The following is a 22,958-nucleotide window of genomic DNA, read 5'->3' on the forward strand; positions in this document are numbered from 1 at the left end:
CAGCTCCTCCCCTCCTCTGCCCCAGATGAGGGCAGCTCCTCCCCACTTCTGCCCCAGATGAGGGCAGCTCCCCTCCTCCTCCACGCTGCCACCCCAGATGAGGGCAGCTCCTCCCCTCTTCCACCCCAGATAAGGGCAGCTCCCCTCCTCCTCCTCCATGCTGCCACCCCAGATGAGGGAAGCTCCTCCCCTCCTCTGCCCCAGATGAGGGCAGCTTCTCCACCCCAGATGAAGGCAGCTCCCCCCTCCTCCACGCTGCCACCCTAGATGAGGGCAGCTCCTCCACCGCAGATGAAGGCAGCTCCCCCCTCCTCCACGCTGCCACCCTAGATGAGGGCAGCTCCTCCACCACAGATGAGGGCAGTTCCGCCCTCCCCCGCCTCAGATCAGGGCATCTCCCCCCTGCTACCCCAGATGAGGGAATCTCCCCCCTTCTCCACACTGCCACTGCAGATGAGGGCATCTCCCTCCCTCCTCCACGCTGCCACCCTAGATCAGGGCAGCTCCCCCCCTCCTCCACCCTGCCACCCCAGATCAGGGCAGCTCCCCCCCTCCTCCACCCTGCCTCCCCAGATCAGGGTAGCTCCCTCCCTCCTCCACCCTGCCTCCCCAGATCAGGGCAGCTCCCCCCTCCTCCACCCTGCCACCCCAAATCAGGGCAGCTCCCCCCCTCCTCCACCCTGCCTCCCCAGATCAGGGTAGCTCCCTCCCTCCTCCACCCTGCCTCCCTAGATCAGGGCAGCTCCCCCCCTCCTCCACCCTGCCACCCCAGATCAGGGCAGCTCCCCCCCTCCTCCACCCTGCCACCCCAGATCAGGGCAGCTCCCCCCCTCCTCCACCCTGCCACCCCAGATCAGGGCAGCTCCCCCCCTCCTCCACCCTGCCTCCCTAGATCAGGGCAGCTCCCCCCCTCCTCCACCCTGCCACCCCAGATCAGGGTAGCTCCCTCCCTCCTCCACGCTGTCACCCCAAATCAGGGCAGCTTGCCTCTCCCCCACGCTGCCAGCCCAGATCAGGGTCTCTCCCCCCTCCTCCACCCCAGATCAGGGCATCTCCTCCATGCTGCCACCACAGATCAGGGCATCTCCCCCCTCCTCCACCCCAGATCAGGGCATCTCCTCCATGCTGCCACCCCAGATCAGGGCAGCTCCCCCCCAGATCAGGGCATCTCCTCCATGCTGCCACCCCAGATCAGGGCAGCTCCCCCCTCCTCCATGCTGCCACCCCAGATCAGAGCAGCTCCCCCCTCCTCTATGCTTCCACCCCAGATCAGGGCAGTTCCCCCTCCTCCATGCTGCCACCCCAGATCAGGGCATCTCCCCCTTCCTCCATGCTGCCACCCCAGATCAGGGCATCTCCCCCCGGGAAGTAGTTGTGCTCTTCCTGGCCGGGAGAGGGAGGGCAGTGGGCGGAGGAGGAGGAGGGAGCCGTGCAGTCCTCGTTCTGCTGTGGATGTATAGTGGGGACAGTGTGATCGGCGGACGGACAGCGACGGCGCATTGTCATCCCCGGCTTCTCCTGCACTGGCCGGCGGGCTGCGGACGAGGATGATGATGCAGCAGAGGCGGCCCGCAGGGGGTGAGGTCAGGCCGCTCTCCCGGCCGGGGATGCAGTGAGCGGGCACCATGGAGCGCCTGTGATCGGAGCGCATTGTTCTGGGATTGTGATCGCTGACAGCTCGGCTCCCCCCCGCACAACATGTCGGCCAGGACGCCATTGCCGACAGTCAACGAGCGGGACACGGAGAACGTGAGTACCGGGGAGGGGGAGGGTCACACCGGGGCCTGGAGGGCGACCGGCCATGGATGGAGGACCGGGGATTAACCCTTCCAGGGACAGGATGGGGGCCCTTGGATGGGGCAATGTGGGGCCCTAGGACAACCCATGGAGGTCATGGGATTGGCCATGGTAGGACAGTATGGGGCCCCAGGATTAACACATGGAGGGCCAGGATGGAGGTTTTGATATGAACCTTTAATAGGACAATATGGAGGCCATGGATATAACCCTTGGAGGGACATCATGGAGGCCTGGTGGTTAACCCTTGGGGGCACAGTATGGAGGCCTGGTGGTTAACCCTTGGGGGCACAGTATGGAGGCCTGGTGGTTAACCCTTGGGGGCACAGTATGGAGGCCTGGTGGTTAACCCTTGGGGGCACAGTATGGAGGCCTGGTGGTTAACCATTTGGTGGGGCACCATGGAAGTCTGGTGGTGGTCTCTTTGCGGAGACGATATGAAGGCCTGGCAGTTGACCCTTGAAGGGACAGTTGGAGGCCATGTGGTTACCCATTGGAGGGACACTATGGAGGTCTGGAGATGGACACTTTTGTGAGACAGTATAGATGCCTCCCATTGATGGGGCAGTTTGGAACCCTATAATTTAACCCTTTGCTTTAGGTTGGAGACCTCATGCGAAAGCATGAGGGCCTTGTATTAACCCTTTGAGGACCAAGGGACGTATTTGTCCCATGTTTTTAATTGCCTGTATCATCTGATTAAGAATTTAAATTTTTTTTTTTTTTTTGGTTTGAGTCAAAATATTAGTTCTTAACAAAGGAATCTAGCTTTTTGCCAATTATTTCATGAAATGGCTTAGTTACAGCAACTGAAGTGTACGAACTTTAAAAACAAAAAATTGATTCTTTTGGCGTTCCAAAATCTTACAGTCCTCAAAGGGTTACCCCCTTGGTGGGACAATAAAGAGGCTTGGAGGTTGACCTCCTGGTTTGACAGAATGAAGGGCTGGGGGTAAACCTTTGGTGTGACAGTATGGTGGCCTGGCAGTTGACCCATTAGTGTGACAGTATGAAAGTCTGATGGTAATCCTTTGATGTGACAGTATGTGGCCTGGTGGTTAATCCTTTGCATGACAATATGAAGGTCTGAACCTTTGGTGGACAGTATGGTGGCCTGGTGGTTAACCCCTTGCTGTGACAGTAAGAAGGCCTTTGTTCTGTGAACTATTGGTGGACTGGCCTGTATGCCTCTTGGTTGGCTCTTTGTGTAGTGAGCAGACACTGACCCTCATGGTGATGTGCAGCAAATTGTCATTTCCCTTACAGGTTGGATGATCAAATATCAGTTTCCAGAGTGCTGCTGGATTCCTGAAAGTGATGAGGCAAACGTCGCACTCATTCTATAGGATTGGTAGCGAGGTCGAGGATCAAGCAAAGTGGACGGCAGCGCTCTCCAGGAATGATCTCAACTTAACTTACTTATCTTAACTTTATTGCAAAAATCAAAAGTAGCGAAAACAAACATCACAGCACAGTGGGAGAAGGTTGACGCGTTTCATGCGCTTACTCAGCGTCAACCTTATCCTGCTGTGCTGTGATATTTGTTTTTTTTTTTTTAAGTCACTACTTTTGATCTTTGCAATAAAGTTTTTTATTTTAGATTGTTCCTGGAGAGTGCAGCCATCCACTTTGCTTCATTACCATTGTAACAGGTGAGCCGGGCGAGCACCTCTGCTGAGGAAGGGTAGAGGGATGCTGTGGGAGCAGAACTGGAGCAATGCTTTACTTGTGTTTGGAATCAGGTTGGAGGGCTTGGTGTAGGTGGGCACACCTTACTGTTTGCTTCACTTCACCCCATATAAAGAATAAACATAGCCTTTGGACTGTGGCCCTTGTTCTTGAGAGTGGTTCCCCTGGCTATGGCCTGCCTACGGGGATGTCAAAGCTCAGCCCAGCAACCAGTACAGTAGACGTGATCCATATCAGATTAACAGTGATTGGAAGGAGAATGATGGTGTAGAAGATATGGCTGTACAGTCAGTGCGTCTGTCACATTTGCAACTATGGTGTAGTCACCGTAATTCCCTTTGGCCTGTTAGACATGTACATCTCGGCTTGTGTCTTCAACTGTTGACCTTTTAAGCTTGAACCATAAAGGAAACATGAACTGAGAAGGGCTATGTATGATTCCATTGCTGACCTCCTGAATATTCTACTCGCCTGCTTGTCTCTGCCTTCAATACATTGAGACGTTGACCAGGAACAAGCATGCAGCAAGTAAAGTCACCTGATTAGCATACATGTTCCAGGTCAATGAATCAATTATTGAGATAAGAGTATCAGCCTGGCGGTCCGCCATGGAAGCCTCCATGTTTTTTCCCACTATAGGTGCATATGATGGGGATATGCCATGGGCCTTGCCAGTGATGGGCAATCTTACTTTTAATGTTTGGCCGATTTTCCAATGGAAATGGAATGTGACCTTTTGTTAAAAAAAATAAAATATTCTAGACCAGAATGGTGCAGCTGGTGGCCATCCTGCTGAGTTTGTCAGATTGGGCTATTGAGGGTAACGGAATGCCGATGTTTGTAGACTGTCGGGCGACTAGAGGGTGCAGGTTGCAGCTCCCTTGTAAAAGATCAAGGAAAAGCACTTCGTAAAGACAGTTTGAAATATGGTGGCAGGAGTTCTACTCATAGCTAGCTGACACTGCAAATTCATGAAGGTACAGCCTGGAAATTAGGTTGGAACTGAAACTGTTACACACCTGGGCGGTTCACTCTGGGCATATGATGAGAAAATTCCTAAGCAGCGGTTACCATCGGTGAAAACTACATGCCAGAAGCATCAGCGGATCCAGCAGAGTTGTATGTAAACTTAACTTTTTTTTGTTTTGTTTTTTATTTTTATATTAAGTTTTTTTGAGAAAAAAAATCAAAGTTAGACATAGACTAATGCAATTACAGCATCATAGGACTATTACATACGAAAAAGAACAGGGCAACCATTGCAGGGTGAATAAAATCCCCCGCATCAAACATAAGATACAAGATGATAATTCAAGAAATAAAGAGGACATTTTAGCAAGATGTTGCCTTTTTACCTAATTATTCGAACTGGTAAATACGGTGTTTTTAAGCACCAATACATTTGCTTGACCCTAACAGTTGGACATAATAGAACTAGTGCCTTCACCTATAGCAGAGAAAAAATACAAATTGGCGGCTGAGGCAGTGGGTGGTAGAAGAATATCCACATCCTGGAATAGGGGTTAACTTTACCACCAAATGAATGGGTTAAATGACCACCACTCTACCCGGGGTCAGATATCGGTGTCAGCAAAGAGTCACTAGTATCCTGAGTATCCAGCCATGGGCCCCAAAGCTTTTCAAACTTTTTAGAGCACCCTCTTGCTTCATACGCGAGTGTATATATAGGTAAGGTCTGATTAATAACCTTTTTCCAAAACCCAATATGTAGCATCTTGGTATATGGGTCCAATTGAGGACAATCATCTTATGGGCATATTAAAAGGAGTCTCAGGACATGCTTGGTAACTGTAGACACCTCCAGGTCTTAAAAAATTCCTAACTGGCACCACTTAGGACAGCATGCTTTTGAGAGGTTGAAGGATTCAGCAATAAATGTTGTCACCTGTGACCAGAAGGGGCGGATCCTATTGTACCCACAAACCATATGTAAGAAATCACTAGTTTCACATTTATGACAGATAGGGGTGTAAACTTAATATTTGATGTAAAAGTCAAACCTGACCATAGTGTTACTAAACCCACAAAAGTAAAATCTATATATGTAGGAAAGCACGCATGTTATACTCACTGTGGAACCTAAGGGGTTAATCCTCGGCATTGTGTAAAAAAAGATGTTTGTTCCTGTCTTCTCTAATCCTTCCCTACTTCTACTGTCCCCAATTCATCTGCTGATAGTACAGGGCTCTAGGAGGCAGTCTACACATGCTTAGTTTAGTGTGTATGGCTAGAGAGGTGTGTTGTTGTTTTTTTTTTTGTTTTGTTTTTTTGGTGTGTGTTTTGGTTGAGTGCATGTTATCAGCACAGGGCCAATCAGCAGTATCCAGACAGAGGGTCAGGGGTTATGCAGCCTCATAGGACAAAATGGAGAATGAAAACTCCTCCTGCAAGCTGTAACCAGTGCTTTGCTGGACACTGATAGAAGTCACAAGACTGCACTAACTGCTGATGAGAAAAGGTATTTAGCAGTTTATAATTACTGAAATAATTGCATTTCCATTTCTGTGAGAGACCGGATATAGGAGATGCAGGGTCCTGGGTTTAGAAACACTTTAAAGTGTACAGAAACCCAAGGGCAAACATATGACAATTTACCAATTCTAAGGCATGGTGGCTGCATTTATTTTTGTTTTTAATTTTTTTTTGTTTTGTTCTGACAGCCCATTTACATCTTTGTTGTGTCGACGTGTTATGTCGACATTTTTTTGAATGGCAACCCAGTGCACTAAAGCAACACCATAGAACGCAGAGTATGAACAAGAGACCTCTCACGCTGTGTGGATTTAATAGATTTAAAAAAAAAGAGGCCAGGCCTTTTTTTTTTTTTTTTTTTTTTTTTTTAAAAGAAGGGGGTTGCTATCCGATCGGTGGTAAACCCTAGGCAAGAGGTTTTTGCTTGAGATTTAGTTATACTTTAACTGTCTCAATCTTCCTTATTGGCCTATCAGTGTGAAGGGCCGCCTTGCTGACCAATGGGCATGCTGGTGGGTGATATAAGTCGGGATGTCAATATAACTTCAGCAGGCCCACATAGGACAACTAATGTATTTTTGAAGTGGCGTTAACATCTGCTTATGCCATGTTTCATCCTGTGCTCAGTTTGAATTGCTGAGCTTTGTGACCAGGTTAAGTTTAGGTCCCATTTACATCTATGCATGTGCGTAGGGGTACAATTTTTTTTTTTTTCTTGCAGCGTTAGGCAGGTGCATTGCATGCGTTTCCTTTGTGCATTGACATGCGATTTCAATTTTTGAGATTAGGATTAGGAGTGGACAGGGTTTACAGCCATTGGCCAAGGCTTGTTAATACCTGTTGCCAACACATCAAAACCTGTTATATGCGCTTTGATGCACTGCCATGGACTTTTATGGGCCTCCCATGGACTTTTATGGGCCTCCCATGGACTTTTATGGGCCTCCCAATGCACTAAGGCTAGGTTCCCACTAGCCCATGCTCTGAAAAGCCATCTACTGCTGTGGCTAAGCAGCTGCTGTCAGGCATTCAGGAGGTGATCCTGTGGCCTTCTAAATGGCTTTTTTTTTCTTTGCTGAATGGCAATTTACAATAGGTCTAATGGGCTGCGAACGCGAGTTAAGCATTTGGCATATGATTGCAAAGCAGTCCCATTGATTTGAATGGCCAAGTTTATTTATTTATTTCAGGTACTTGTATAGCGCTGTCAATTTATGCAGCACTTTACATCTATATTGTACATTCACATCAGTCCCTAACCCTCAAGGGACGTACAATCTAAGGTCCCTAACTCACATTCATACATACACAAACTAGGGCCAATTTAGACAGGAGCCAATTCACCTACCAGCATGTCTTTGGAGTGTGGGAGGAAACCGGAGTAACCAGAGAAAACCCATGCAGGCACAGGGAGAACATGCAAACTCCAGACAGGTGGTGCCGTGGTTGGGATTCGAACCAACGACCCTAGTACTGCCAGGCGGAAGTGCTAACCATTTAGCCACTGTACTGCCAGTTTGGCCGTTGGTGCTGCTTGTCAACCTGGCGGGCTGCTTTGTTATTGCTGTGGCATCTGAACAGTCCCTTCCGGCTGTATTTTACACATTAGGTGGGTGGCAGTAAAACCACAGATCAGCCATCTGTTTTTACCACCCCCTTGTCGCCCACGTGAAAGAGGCTAAACACGGGGAAAAAAAACCAGACAAATATTTCAGAATGCACTGTAATGCTTAGATGGGGCAATTTGGAGCCCTGTATTTTAACTGCTTGGAAAAGCTTGGATGCCTCTTGGTTAACCCATTTGTGGAACAGCATGAGGGCCTTGTGGTCAACTCCCTGGTGGGACAATATGGAGGCTTGGTGGATGGTCTCTTGGTGGGCTGAATGGATGGCTGGTGGTAAACCTTTTGTGTGACTGAACGGAGGCCTGGTGGTTGACCCCACATTTTAGAGCTCATTCACATGTACATGGTGTCCGCTGCAGTGTGGCCCCTGTAGCCCATTGTTTACATTTCTGTCCTAGCACTGAGCTGTGTGTAGGCAGCCTATATTAATGAATGGGCACACATCGGGTGGGTGGACTCACCTGCACAGCCAAGTTTGAGAAGTACATGGGCTCTGCGTTGGGGGGCACATGTCCTTTCCAAACCCATCTGAGGGTGAGTCTGTACATGCCCATTCATTATCCATCTCCCGCCCACCATATAGTAATATACGGACGCAAGGTGGTTCTCTCGTTCTGGGAGGACGTCATATGAAGTCCTCCCATTCTCACCGCGCATGTGTGGCTCAGGGAGCGCACAGCGCGCTGTATCCCTCGGACAGAGCGGATCACAGATCACGAAAAGAGCCGAAGATGTCAGCTCGGTCATGTGATCAGCTGTGTCCAATCACATCTGATCACATGTAAACAGGGAAATGCCGGTTATCTGCATTTCTCTCCTCTCGAGCTGTCACGCTGACAGCTCGAGAGGAGAGGAGAGCCGGTAATCGGCTTTCCGCAGAGGGGACATGTACACTGATCATCAGGGCACTGATGATCAGTGTAGCCCCAGCAGTGCCACCTGTCATTGTCCATCAGTGTCTTGTATCAGTGCCACATATCCGTGCCTACCAGTGCACATCAATGCCACATCAGTGCCCATCTGAGCTGCCTTTCAGTGCCACCTATCAATGGCAGTCAGTGCTGCCCATCAGTGCTGCCTTTCATTGCCCATCAGTGATGCCTGTCAGTGCCCATCAGTGCAGCCTATCAGTGCCCATCACTAGCGCACATCTGTGAAGGAGAAAAATCACGTATTTACAAAATTTATAATGAAAACTAAGAAAAAACATTTTTTTATTTTTTTTTAATTTTCAGTGGTTTTTGGTTTGTTTAAGAAAAAAAAAAAAAACCCAGAGGTCATTAAAAACCACCAAAATAAAGCTCTATCTGTCACAAAAAAATGATAAAAATGTCATATGGGTACAGTGTTGTATGACCGCGCAATTGTTATTCAAAGTGCGACAGCACTGAAAGCTGGAAATTGGCCTGGGCAGGAAGGGGGTATTAGTGCCCGGTAGGCTAGCGGTTAATATGGGCTGCCTGCACACAGCTCAGTGCTAGGACAGAAATGTAAACAGAGGGCGTGTCGCGCAGTATGGTGCCTGTGTGGATGAGCCATTAGCGTGTTGCAAAGTATACGTTCGCATGCAATACAGGTATCCCTCGCTTAGCGACCTACCCGTTTAACTATTATCGCACTTATGGACGTTTTTTTGGTTTTGGACTCACAACCTAATTCAATTTCCTTTCCTTGGACTTACGACCCGCTGTTCAGACGTGCAACCCTGCTGGGGGACTTATGACGGAGAAAGTGAGCGGCAGTGCGGCCTATGGTGGATCTTCTTGTGAAGCGGCAATGCGGCCTATGGTGGATCTTCTTGTGAAGCGGCAGTGCGGCCTATGGTGGATCTTCTTGTGAAGCGGCAATGCGGCCTATGGTGGATCTTCTTGTGAAGCGGCAATGCGGCCTATGGTGGATCTTCTTGTGAAGCGGCAGTGCGGCCTATGGTGGATCTTCTTGTGAAGCGGCAGTGCGGCCTATGGTGGATCTTCTTGTGAAGCGGCAGTGCGGCCTATGGTGGATCTTCTTGTGAAGCGGCAGTGCGGCCTATGGTGGATCTTTTTGTGAAGCGGCAGTGCGGCCTATGGTGGATCTTCTTGTGAAGCGGCAGTGCGGCCTATGGTGGATCTTCTTGTGAAGCGGCAGTGCGGCCTATGGTGGATCTTCTTGTGAAGCGGCAGTGCGGCCTATGGTGGAGACTTCTTGTGAAGCGGCAGTGTGGCCTATGGTGGAGACTTCTTGTGTAGCGGCAGCGCGGCCTATGGTGGAGACTTCTTGTGAAGCGGCAGTGCGGCCTATGGTGGAGACTTCTTGTGAAGCGGCAGTGCGGCCTATGGTGGAGACTTCTTGTGAAGCGGCAGTGCGGCCTATGGTGGCTTGTTTGTGGCCTAGGGTGTCTTTTCCGGCCTATGGTGGCTTCTTTAGTGGCTTTTTCTACTCCACAGATTTCTCGGTGAGTATGTACTGTACTGTATGGGCATGGTGTTGCCTGCCATTCTTAGCCACCCTAGGCATTGCTGTTTCTCTGATGTTCAGCCCAGGCGGTATCATACTTGTAAATAAAAGCAAAGTCATCAAGTTGGAATTTCCTTTGCCCATTCCTTTATTCTGAATATTGTAATGTACATACTAAATACAATTGCTTGTTTACCGACCAACCTCACTTAATGACCTTAATGTCTCCTGGAACGTAACTCTGTCATTAAGCGAGGGGTACCTGTATTGTAAATGGGCCCTTATAGTAAGCCTCTCAGGTGCCTGGAAAGAGTCCTTCAGATTGAAAGATAATAGAGCTTTGTCACTAAGGTCCGGAGTGAAGAGTGAATGAACTTAGTTACGGTGTTGTCTGGTTGCCATGGGTTACATCACCTTTACCCATTAATGTTATTGCACCTTCTTGTTGAATAAGCCTGACACTTGTTGTGGATGATGGGTTGATGATGATGATGGGTTGATGATGATGAGGAGGAGGACGGTTCTGTAGGTCTTTTGTTGAGGTGGACCCCGGTGCAGGCCTCCCTCTGTCCATCGCAGGCCCTGAGCTTGTTGCCGCCGCTCGCTTGCTGTGGGATTTCTGCTCTTTCCACCTGTCTTTCAGCTAATTTTAGCCCAGTGTGTACACGTTAACCCCTTCTAAGTACCGCCTGGCTGACGAGGCCAAGAACAGGCCGTGTGATTCCTCTGCAGTCACAGGGAGGTGATGTGTTTGCTGTAGGCAATGAGACGTCGTGTATAAGGCAGGCACTGAGCTCTCCTTGTTGCAGAGTGTTCAAAGGGACAAGGAATTTTTTAAGGGCTAGCATTGCCCTATGAAGAGCCATTCACAGTGTTAACACCTTTCAGGGGACAGTTCCAGGAGGCTCTGGGAAACATTTTGTCGCTTCCTTTCTGTCTGTTTTACCCTTCAAAAACCGATGCCACCGTGCCGCAACTGTGTGAATTCTGGTGTCGCCGCTTTCATTCGAATGGGTTGCATTCAGGTGGAGGCCACCCAAGCAAAGCATTGTGGTTGTGGCATGTGTACAATCCCGTCTGACTGTCTGCAGCTTAAAGCCGGCCACACACGGGTCGAATTCCGAAAGAATTTTCTTTTAAAAATCTTTTCCAAGAATTTGCGTTTGAATTTCGCACCATTACTGGGCCACAGAAATGGCTGATTATCGCGCAACCATCGAATTTGAGTGATTGGGAATGTTGGAAATGGTTTTTGAAAAACAAAACAAATTTCTAATCAATGATGGGAGAATCGCGCAAGAAATATAATCACAAAAGCAATGAGCTTGAGCTGTGACCTGGAAAAAAGAAAATTCTTGACCATGAAAACTCCTTTCTGTAGCAACATGAGGGGAAATTGAAGGCTTGGTTGGTTGAATTTCGAAATCAATGGTGGCACCATCGGGTTACAAAACGCATGAAATTTCTCATTTTCTAAAGAAAAATGTGTTCAGAATTTGACCCATGTATGGCCTACATGAGTCCCCAGTCACACTGTGTGCGACTTAGCATGCAATTTGCATCCATATGACTTGCAAATCGCATGACAAGTCACACTCTATTGTCCGCAATTACGGCGGTCATATCGGTGCGGTTCTGACTTGGTCAGCGCAGCAACGATTTCTAAAATCGTACATGCACTACTTTTGGTGCGATTTGCATAGACCTCTGTGTCAGACGTCTTGCAAATTGCACCTCAAATTGGCATGTCACCTGACTTTGAAATCATGTGACTTGCAGTGAAGTTGCACGATTTCAAAGTCAGGATCGGTGTGACCAGGGTGTAAGAGGGACAGTTGGGGGATGGTAAAAACACAGGTGACACGCATTCAAATGTTTGCAGGTGCAAGTGAGCTCTAGTGTAAAACTCCTGGTGTTTTCCTGATTCCAGGGAGCTGCAGGTGGTTCGCACAGCCAGCTCTGGGAGTGTATAGCTATATGTCGATGCATGCTTGTAAATGCCAGTGCTATTTTGTATCCTTGTGTTTTTTTTTTTTTTTAATTTCTCCACTCATGCAGGAATGATGGATTTCCCAAACATGGCAGGTTTCTTTTTTTTTTCCAGGGAAAACACTGGAAGTTACCCTAGGATCACACTTAAGCGTTTTGCAGAAACGCACTACAGTCCATTTAACATGATTTCCTATGGGGCATGTTTCACATGTCTGCGTTTTATTGAAAAGGGTCTATAGACTTCAATGGAAATGCTGCAGAAAAGCATGTAGTGTGTTTTTGATGCGTTTCGCGTTTTAAATCTGCCTAGCAACAAGAAATAAAAAAAAAAAAAAAAACGCATCCAAAACACAGTGCTGAAATGGATCAAATGCAAACTGCATACGTGTGAACCTAGCCTAATGCTAGAGCTCATTTGCACCTGCAAACGTCTGTGTTCATGTACCCTTAAAGCAGAACCGGATATTTTTGCACTTCTCCAAGAGATAGAACAAGATGCTTTTTTCACACTTGAGCATTTTATAGCTCCAAGCTCAAAATCGCTCAGCAAGGAAAAACCTATTGTTTTCTACAGCCCTTGTTCACACCTGAGCGTTCTGTCACTTGTAGCAAAACGCTTGTTGCTCAGAAAAGTACATGAGCTACTTTTCATGCAGATTTGAGCATTTTTGTCCCTATAGACTTCAATAGAAAAGTCTGAAAAGCGCCACGTGAGTGTTTTGTCATGCGCTCGCAGCTCTCCGCCCCTTTTTCAGCTTTCCATTGGCTACATTAAAAAAAAAAGTTTTAGTTGAAAAACGCCTGAAAAAATGCAATTCTGCATAAAAAAAATAATTGAAACCGTGAGGCTTAGGGGTAAATGTGGTAAATGAATAGTGTATTTACTGGACCAAAAGGGAGTAAATAAGAGAGATTCATTGTTAGGATTTGCACACACCTTAATGTTCTTACCAGTCTATGCCCTGAAGTGATGCTGTGAGGACTAAAATATGAGGCTGCATTCACACATGGGCGTTTTGAATTGCGGGTGGAATCCCTGCGATTCGGCCCGCGATTTCAAAACGCTCTGCTAAAATGACAAATCATGGAACCGCGTGTTCCCAACCCCCCCCCCCCCCATGAAGTAGTGCTGCTATCCCATCCTAGGGTGACCAAGCTGCTTTCAATAGATACGGTACAGAGTTTGTGTTGTCACCTAGGGCAGGAAGTGTGTCACTGGCAGGATCACAAAGTGAGAATATGGTCTCTGGGCCATGCACCCACTCCTGCACAGTTGTCACATTTTGTGTACAGCTGTGTCTGTGCAGCCTCTGTCTGCAACAACAACAAAAAAATTATTTTCATTTTTGAAAAATGTTTTTGCCCTTTTTTTTTATTACAGCAGCATTGTCAATCTGGGGGTAGAGGAGTGTTAGATGTACTAGCAGGTTTAACTACACTAACAAATTGAGGCCAATCTCCAGCTTACACTGTGGTTACACAAGCAGTCACTGCAACATTTATTTTTCCTTTTGGGGTAAAGGTTTTACATAAATGCTGATTGTTGTAAGCACCTCTGTCAGTGTCTCGTCCCTCTAACTGCTTCATCCACAGGATAGCTTGTTTTGGTGAAAAACATTATACTTGCTGGCTGGATCACCAGGTGAAAAGAAAAGAAAGCAAGCCTGAAAAAAGAAAAGTAATGCCGTCTCCGCATATAAGAATTAAAAAGGTGCAACATAATGTTTGCTTTGGGTTTAATACCACTTTAAAGTATCACAAGATGCTGTACCTCACTTGTAAGAGCTGGAGTAAAGAAAAGCGTCTTTGCTGGAGTGATCGGAAATGAACATATCTTGTATAAAAATGCAGGAAACATGCATTGCTAATATCAACCAAAACTATCCAAGTACTCTGATTACTATACATATGCCTTTGGGGTGTCGAGGAGGATGTCTGGGCTCAGAGCAAGCATTCTGTCTCCGATTTGCAATTTTTCCGCTGCAGTTTAGAAAATGAAAGCAAGTAGATTGGAACAAAGGAAAATTGTGTCATTGCCCTTAGCTTTTTTTTTTTTTTTTTTTTTTTTAAGTTGGCCCCAGTAAGATATTGGTTTTAAAGGTTTTACAAAGGGTTAAATCTTTGCAGTCGGTAAAGGCTCTTTGATTTAACGAACATCCGTCCCTCAGGAATGCCATTGAAACATAATTAGCCATTGCCCTCCGTGTGGATGCTTAATTATCCTGTATAGAGGCAAGCTTCTTTTTTTTTTTTTTTTTTTTTTTTTTTTTTTCAGATGAGGTATGGTTAACTAGTGTCACATAGTCTGGTTCCTCTTAGTAATTTGTCCCTGAACTCAGTAAGTGACGATTTACTATGTTATAGGGAATATATAGCAATGATGATTGTTGCTAAGCAGCACCCTGAAAACTCTTCGTCTGGAATTCCTTGTGACAAATAGCAGTGCTTTTCCTGATATGTGAGGGTGCCTAGGCTCTCCCGAATATCTACAGTATGAGATCTAAAGCCAGCCATAGATGGAGCGAATCTCAACTGAGATTTGATCCATCTATGGGCTAGCTGGCTGTACTGAAGTCGATCCATCGATCGACTTCAGCACAACCAGGCTGTTGGATTCTGTTTGCATGTTGGATTTTTTTTTTTTGTTTTGCCTGTCATCAGCTATACTAGTGGTAATCCTTATTTTCTGCTGGCAGGGAAGGCTTCACGGCGGCAAAACACAATAGCATTGTGGGAGGGATTTGCTGTTCTCACTTCTGCTCACTGCTCTCCTTGCTGGAAGCTTTGACATAAGGAAGCAAAGCCCTGCCTCTACCAAGATGGCCGCCCCCACATAGTGATACCACGCTCAACAAGGTGTGGTAACATTGTAATGGGCTGAAAGGAGACCACAGTCAATACTGGTGACTAGAGCTTTGTTCTCTGCTTGCCTTTTTTGGGGGTCTGCTTCCAGAGTGGGGGTCCTTTTTTCATAGTAGATGTACACCGGAATGCAAAACTGAAGGACATGCTGTTTGCTTTGTTACTTAAGTAGTTGTCATTTTTCTTCAAGTGACACTTAACAGTGTACTTATTCCCGAAAAATAACCAATGCATATTTATTACTTATTGGCCCTGTAGTCACGTTCCTGTGCTATTCCGGTGTGAAGCAGCACAAAGGGGACCATTTTAGTTTGGAGAGAAATTGAAAAAGCCTTTCTGCTCCTTGTTGTTTGGGGTGTACTCCTTGGACCCCCATATTAGGGTTTACTAGTGTTACTGAGCAGCTCCAGATCTACCAGTGAGCAGCAGCCACCTTCCACTACCCTCGGGTTTCTGGGCCGAACTTTGGAGGTATGTTTGTTTTCAATGAGTGATCTGTTCTTCAGGCACAGCACAGCTTCAGAAGCTTGTTAAAGTATATTAAACCCTAAGGCCCCTTTCAGATGGGACGGACCCGCCAGTGGATCTGCCTGCTCAGCAGGGGATCTCTTAGCTGATCTCTGAGCAGGCAGATGACAGGTCCATGTCCGCTCCGCTTCTGCAGAGCAGATACAGACGTTGCCTGCTGTCTTCTATGGGGAGGTCCGTTTCCATCTGACTGCCATCCAATCTGATCCACCAGACGGATGGGGAACGGATCCCCATCTGTCTGTTTTTGGCGTACAGGATCGGATGCTGGCGGGTGTCAGTGGACACTTGTCTGCTGACACCTGCGGGTCCATATAGGTCTATGGATGATCTTGATCGGGTCTGCCTGAAAAACAGTCGGACCCAATTGGACTGTCGGTGTGAAAGGGGCCAAACAATGAACTTCTGTTTTGTTTACTTTACTGTTACCACTACTTGTGGTCTTTGGTTAACTTATAACATTGCTTCCGTCAATGCCTTCCATATGGCCCTGTCTTTTGCCAGGTTAATGGTCAGCTTCATGTCAATGCTGCCTGTTATTTCCTGGATGTTGCCCATCCACTATGTTCTTCCTTTCCCTTTCTTTCAAATGGCTTATCTTTATTTACTCCTTGAAGCACCTCTTCATTTGTGATCATGTCTGTGTTTTTGTAGTGACTTTAGCCTGGGTTCCCACAGGAGTGGTAAGGGAAATTGCATGTGATTTTGACAGAAATTGCACCACATTCTTGTTCAAACCGCATGCTAATTTCTGCAGTTCGATTTGAGCCCATTAATTTTGTATGCGCTCAAATCACACCGCAAAGGTTTCAGTAATTGGTATTGGTGAGTACTTGAGTACAATCGGTATTTGTACTCGCGGGTTAAAAAAAAAAAAATCGGTGCATCCCTAGTTTGTAGCAATCTTTTTTTGCCTTTTTAGCTCTTTGTCTCCAGAAACTTTGTTTGGCCTTGAAGATTCCAGCTATGAAGTCAACATGGGTCTTCAGGTTTTCATTACTCAATATTCCAAGGTATTGGAAGTTGGTTACTTACGCATTTCTTTCATTTTCAACCATTCATTTTGGTTTGTGTCCCTTGGTTACTACCATGCTTTTGTTGTTTTAGTGTTTTTATATTGATGGAGACTTCCTTGCCCTCTTCTTTTATTTCATTAAAGCCTCCAGGTTTACTTTTACTCTAAATCGGTGGTCTTCAAACTGAGGCCCTTTATCTGGCCCCTGGGACACTATTCCTCCCATTGATACCAATGATGGTGAATAACTTCTTCCTCTGACACCAATGATGGGGCACTATTCCTCCCACTGACACCACTGATGGGGTACTGTGCTCCCAACTGACACCAATATGGGAGAACTAATCCTCCTACTAACCACAGGGGTGCCATTTATTAAATTTTCTCCCACTGACCACAGACTAACCCCCCCCCCCCCCCAAAAAAAAGTCACATTCATAGGAAGCCTTGTATTTATTTTTATCAATGAATACAAAGCTTTTCCAGATTGGCTGAGGTGGAGATTGTGAACTCCTCTGTCCGCATCTCCACCTCGGCCAATCAGAGGAAACGTTGTGTTCATTTATAAAAATACAAGGCTTCCTGACTTGCACTCAGCCAGACTCGATTTTGTTGTGGAAACAGATGGGACGGGAAGTCCCCATACTGCTGCCGGAACTCTGTATTTATCAGATGCTAGTGTATACAGTGCTGACAGCTACTGCATCAATAAGTAAAGAAAAATGGGTTGTTTGGGCCAGCTTGGCCCAAACAATTTCAAGTGAAAGTAATTCTGGAGTTAGGCTTTAAGTATGCAATAGAGGGCTTTTTCTGATTCTGCAAGCAAAGCCGTATCATCCCTATTGTTTGTATCCTGTAGGATCTAAGTTCATGTGGTGATATTCCAAAAACATTGCACCTTGAAAATCTTTGTTTATATAGGTATTGAACAGTAGTGGAGACAGAACACATCCTTGGTGCACACTTCTTTTTACTATGTAAGTGTTCTTACATGGCAAGACCACTTACTGTTATCTCACATATATATTCTTATTATTATAGCCAAATTTACCACCCTAACTCCTCCCACAGTTTTTACACTACATAGACAGTAATATACCGAAACGTGCGAATTGTTCCCGATTGGTGTGCTATAACTTTGTGGAACGTTTCGCCGAATGGTTCACGAAATATCAGCATTTTTGTGGTGAAATTGGTCCCATAGGAATGAATGGCGGAATGTTCAAAACTAGAGTGGGAGCTGACAAAAGCTAGAGTGTGAGCTGAAAAATCAGGACATGATTTCTAAACTTCCATCACTCCCTCGTTTTCAAGCCCACCTACACAAATCTTATATCAACACGTTCAGCAATCCCTGCTGCCACTAAAAATGTCCACGGCTAAGCCATAGTCTTGATAGTTTTCACAATATGACCATTTGTTTGCAACTCATGCCGCCCATTGACATTCATTGACACTCCACTCTAGACAGCTCAAATTTGAAGGGCAATTTTTTAAATTTGATCAATAATTTGGTTAGTGTAATGTTTTACTATCTTTACTCACTCCAAACACTCCACACAGTTACTTTGCCCACTTCATAAAGTTACTCTGCCCAGTCCAACCTTTTCACAGTTACTCCAGCCACTCCAACCACACAACAGTTACTCAAGCCACTCCACCCAGTTACTCCGCCCACTCCAGTTGAAGACTACTGGTGGAGGCAAGAACACTTCACACAATTTCCCCAGAAATTGTAGCTTTTCTAGTATCACATCTTCTTGTTCGGTTTTCATCTAAAAAAAAAACAAAAAAAAAAACTTTACTGTTTGTTATAGATAGTGACTATGAGATTGACATCTATTTCACATACACCCCTTCTTATCCCTCACACCCTTCTTCCTTTTTTTTTTTTTAAGTCTGTTAAAGATACCATTGGAAGTGTTTTGTTGTATCTGTTTGAGTGCAAAAAAAAAACTGTTGATCTTCAGAGCTGTAGTGTCAGGAAAGAGCCCTTCTAGTTTTTATCATGGACTACACAATGATTAGCCTTCATGTTTTAGAGGTAATTTTGCAAAAGACATCATGCAGGCCACGCGGTCCACATTAATGTCATGTGTTGTGAACCCACAATAGGTCCTACTGAGCCTAGGAGCTGAGTGCATTTCTGGCAGGTCAACAGGTATTTTTCTGTATATGCAGGGTCAAACACAGGAAAATGTGCATGGATTGCAGATATGTAATGCATAGGTTTTTTTTGTGTTGTGTGGTTTTTTTAATTTTTTTTAATTTTGCTTTTGCAATAGATTTTGAGGGGCAAGGAATGGCAAGCACCTCTTTGCTGCTTATCACCAATGATTAGTGGTGCATCAGTGTGGAACATGCTGCCACTGACCATCAGTGGCAGGGGGCAGATGTTGATGTCCACTTTAATTCTGAGCCTCTTTTTAAGGGGAACCTGTGACAACATAAGTCTGAGAGCTGCCATTATGGACTTGTTTGGTTATGTCCTTCTTGTCCTGACTTTGCTGCCTAACAGTTGTTGCACATTTGAAGCTGGACATGTATTAGGCCATGTGAATTGGTAGATTATACAGAAAATGTCTAAAGGGTGAAGAAGTTCCAAGTGCTTTTAGGGATTCGGATTAGTGCAGGTGCCCCCAAAACAGGGTTCTGTGTTTGTCTGCTGATGTGATCCTGCTTTTGTGTCTTCCACAAGACCTGAGGTATGAAAAGGAAACCTGATATAAGGGAAATATTGGGGGTTGCAATAGAGGACCTTCTCCTGAAAATGCTAGTTGCTTGGTTATTCTCTGGCTTCAGTACTTTCTTGGTCAATGACTGAGAGCTTTAATAAATTTGTATATGCTACAGATGGCTCATTGGGGCTTTTAAGTTGCTTGTACTAAAGACTTCAAATGATAAAAATGTCCAATATTCACAAATTAAATATAATGTAGATAAATCCATTATCCAACCAGACAAATAGTCCAAACAAAACCATAATTCCTTCCTTGGGAAGGCTACCCGATGTCTAACCCAGTGTTTCTCAACCTTGTTTCAGTCAAGGCACCCTTTAAAATTATGGACAGTCCTGAGGCCCCCCATTCTAAAATGTGAAAAACTATTCTAATAGTTTTTATATAACGCAGCAACACCCACACATGTAGGACACCCAACATTAGAGGGGATTTATTCTTCCAAAGCAAATACACTTTTGCACACTGGTACTGACTAGTATTCCAATGTTTCTCCTCTCCCTCAGTTTTTCTCCATCGGCTAATGTGAGCCCAACACTGATAGAGAGGGGCAGGGGAGGGTCAAACTAGGATGCTGTGCTGGCAGCTGACATCCTTATCAACTGATGATGTAATTGGTTGTCAGGATGCCGGTGGCTAGAAGGTCGTAATGGTGCACAATGAAAACCTGTGGCTTTGTGTAATAAACAGGCAGGCTTGTTCCACCCGTTGGCTTGTATACAAGTTTTGGGCAATTTTTAGAAATTTTGCCAAGGCACCCCTGGGTGCCTGGGCACCCTGTTTGAGAAAGGCTGGTCTAACCAACCCTTTGCTTATATACAAAGCATATGTCAAGTAGTCCCAAGGTACAGTACATTTTTTGCTTGGTTTCCACGGAACCCGCCTTTCTCAATGAGCTTAACATATCAACCTTCATCAGAAGTACAAGGACAGGACCTTCGTTGATTTACCTGCTATCCATCCAGTTCACCGGCTGCATAGATCCTTCTGGGTATCCTTCACATCTGCAACTTATCTCCATCCAGGAGGGGAGAGAGTGAGCCCTGTTGGATAATTTGTAAATGGCATGCATGTGTGTCTCAAGCCTTTTCGATTATATTATTTCGTTAGCTCATCCCTAGACTTCTTCCATGATGCTATTAAACTGTCTGTTTGACTCGTCATATTTACTCTAGTACTTGGTTCTTTATTCCACTTTGCTCACTCGGATCCTTTAGGGTCATGTACATTTGCAAGAAAAAGTATGTGAACCCCTTGGGATTACGTGGAGTTTTGCATGAATTGGGCATAAAATGTGCTCTGAACGTCATCTAAGTCACAACAATAGAAGAACACAGTCTGCTGAACATAATACTACACAAACATTAGATGTTGCCATGGTTTAATTGCACATAACATGTAAACATTCACAGTGCAGGGAGGAAAAAGTATGTGAACCTTTGGACTTAATAACTGGTTGACCCTCCTTTGGCAGCAATAACCTCAACCAAACGTTTCCTGTAGTTGCAGATCAGACCTGCACAACGATCTGGAGTAATTTTGGACCACTCCTCTTCACAAAACTGTTTCAGTGTAGCAATATTCTTGGGATGTCTGGTGTGAATCGCTCTCTTAAGGTCATGCCGCAGCATTTCAATCGGGTTGAGGTCAGGACTCTGACTGGGCCACTCCAGAAGGCGTATTCTGTGCTGTTGCAGCCATTGTTTTGTTGAATTACTTGTATGCTTTGGGTCATTGTCCTGTTGCATCACCCATCCTCTGCGGAGCTTCAGTTGGCGGACAGATGGTCGTACGTTTTCCTGCACAATGTCTTGATAAACTCTGGAATTCATTTTCCCATCAATGACAACAATCCGTCCAGGCCCTGAGGCAGCAAAGCAGCCCCAAACCATGATGCTCCCTCCGCCATGTTTTACAGTGGGGATGAGGTTTTGATGTTGGTGTGCTGTGCCTTTTTTTCTCCACACATAGTGTTGTGTGTTCTTCCCAAACAAATCAATCTTGGTTTCATCTGTCCACAGTATATTTTGCCAGTAGTGCTGTGGAACATCCAGGTGCTCTTTTGCAAACTTCAAACGTGCTGCAATATTCTTTTTGGACAGCAATGGCTTCCTCCGTGGTGTCCTCCCATGTACTCCATTCTTGTTTAATGTTTTCCTTATTGTAGATGTGTCAACAAAAATGTTAGCATGTGCCAGAGATTTCTGAGTTGCTTTAAGGGTTAGCTTTCTTTATGGTATTATTCTTTATTGCTTTTTTCCAATGCAATTTTGCAGCATTCCAGCCAAAGAGATGATGCTAAATTTGTCCATTTCTTGGGAGTAATGTTTTATTTTATTTATTTATTTTTTTGCAGCATTCTGGCCAGCAAGATGACACTGTTGCTGATCTTGCTTGCCGTTGATATTTTTGTGGTGTATGAGTTAACAAGATGACACTCCATTGCTGCTGTCAAGCTTGCGATAGAGATTTTTGCTGTGTTCCAACCATAAAGATGATGCTTTGTCCCTCACTTGCCATCTAGACTTTGCACCATTCGAGCCAGCACTGTGCACGCTCCATTGCTGTTCTTTCCCTTTGTGATCGAGGTTCTGCAACCGTTCCAGCCAGTGAGGGAGCAAGGTTTTTTTAGGCAGAGTGATGTTGTTTTTTGACGATTCTGCAGCTTTGTAGCCAGCGAGATGATATTCCAGTAGCCCCTTGCTTCTGATGGAATCTTTGGCGCATTTCTGCCAGCGAGATGACGCTCTGTTGCTGCTTTCTCTCTTGCAATGGATATTCTGACGACCAAGATGATGATTTTACATTTGGTTTCTTGTTTACGATCAAGATTCTGGCCACAGAGATGCTGTGTCACTGCTGTCTTCTTTGCCATTTGCTGTTAAGAATTTGCCACATACTAGCCACCAAGTATATCTTCTGTTGCCGCTGTCTTCTGCAGCGTTTCAGCCTGCAATATGATGTTCCATTGGTCCCTCTTTTACGATCAAGTATTTGCAGCATTTCACCCCAGCAAGGCGATGTTCCATCTCTACTGTCTTTCTTGCATTTAAAATTTGGCAGCTTTTCCAACCAGGGAAACGACACTCCTCAATTAGTCACTTACATATCATCGAGTCTTTGCAGCATTCTGGCCAGTGAGGTGACACTCTGTTGCTGCTCTCTCACTTGTGATCAAGATTTTGCAGAATTCCTCACAGCAAGCTGATGATCTGTTGGCCCTGATTTGAAGTCCAGATTCTGCTGGAGTTCCCACCAAAGAGGGAGCAACATCCATTAGTCCAAGTGAGGTTGTGCATTGGTGATTCTGCAACTTTCCATCCAGTGAGATGACACTCTACTTCTGCTCTCAATTGAGATTTTACAGCATTCCAGCCATCAATGTGATGATCTGTTGGTCCTCACTTGTGATTTTGCAGCATTGTAGTCCATCATATGACATTCCATCAGTGAACAGTGCTCTCTTGCTTGCAGTAGTTCTGGCCAGAGAGGGAAATGTAGCCTTTAAACCTCGTATATACGATGAGAATATTGGACGAATTATATTTACAAAAAATAGTGTAGCGCGGCAAATATGCCAAACTGTTGTTAAAAATATAAAATGTTTATATTTTTATTTTATATTTATATTTTTAGCACCAGTTTGGTATATATATTTTCAGAGCTGCACTATTTTTTGTAAATATCATTTATCACTGTTAAGGTATCAGTTTTGAGTGTTAGCAGCAGATATCTATAGGATTAATTATCACTTCCTTGTGTGCGCAGGAGGATTTCCTTCAT

General features: G+C 45.5%; 1 protein-coding gene across 2 annotated transcripts in view; it reads left to right on the forward strand.

The window, feature by feature from the left end:
* The first annotated feature begins 1,396 nt into the window (after positions 1 to 1,396).
* The window catches only part of MARK1 (microtubule affinity regulating kinase 1), a 177,449-nt gene continuing 155,887 nt past the window's right edge, over positions 1,397 to 22,958 (forward strand). Inside the window, exon 1 of one of the 2 annotated variants that reach the window (XM_089685034.1) lies at positions 1,397 to 1,749. In XM_089685034.1, the coding sequence (XP_089541160.1) occupies positions 1,699 to 1,749 (51 nt within the window). In that variant the 5' untranslated portion in view covers positions 1,397 to 1,698. The remainder of the gene's footprint in view (positions 1,750 to 22,958) is intronic. The other variant, XM_089685033.1, reaches the window with a different exon arrangement.

Source organism: Staurois parvus, unplaced genomic scaffold (assembly GCF_062004578.1).
Source record: "Staurois parvus isolate SC_StPar_1 unplaced genomic scaffold, SC_StPar_1.0 ptg000362l, whole genome shotgun sequence".
NCBI lineage: Eukaryota > Metazoa > Chordata > Amphibia > Anura > Ranidae > Staurois > Staurois parvus.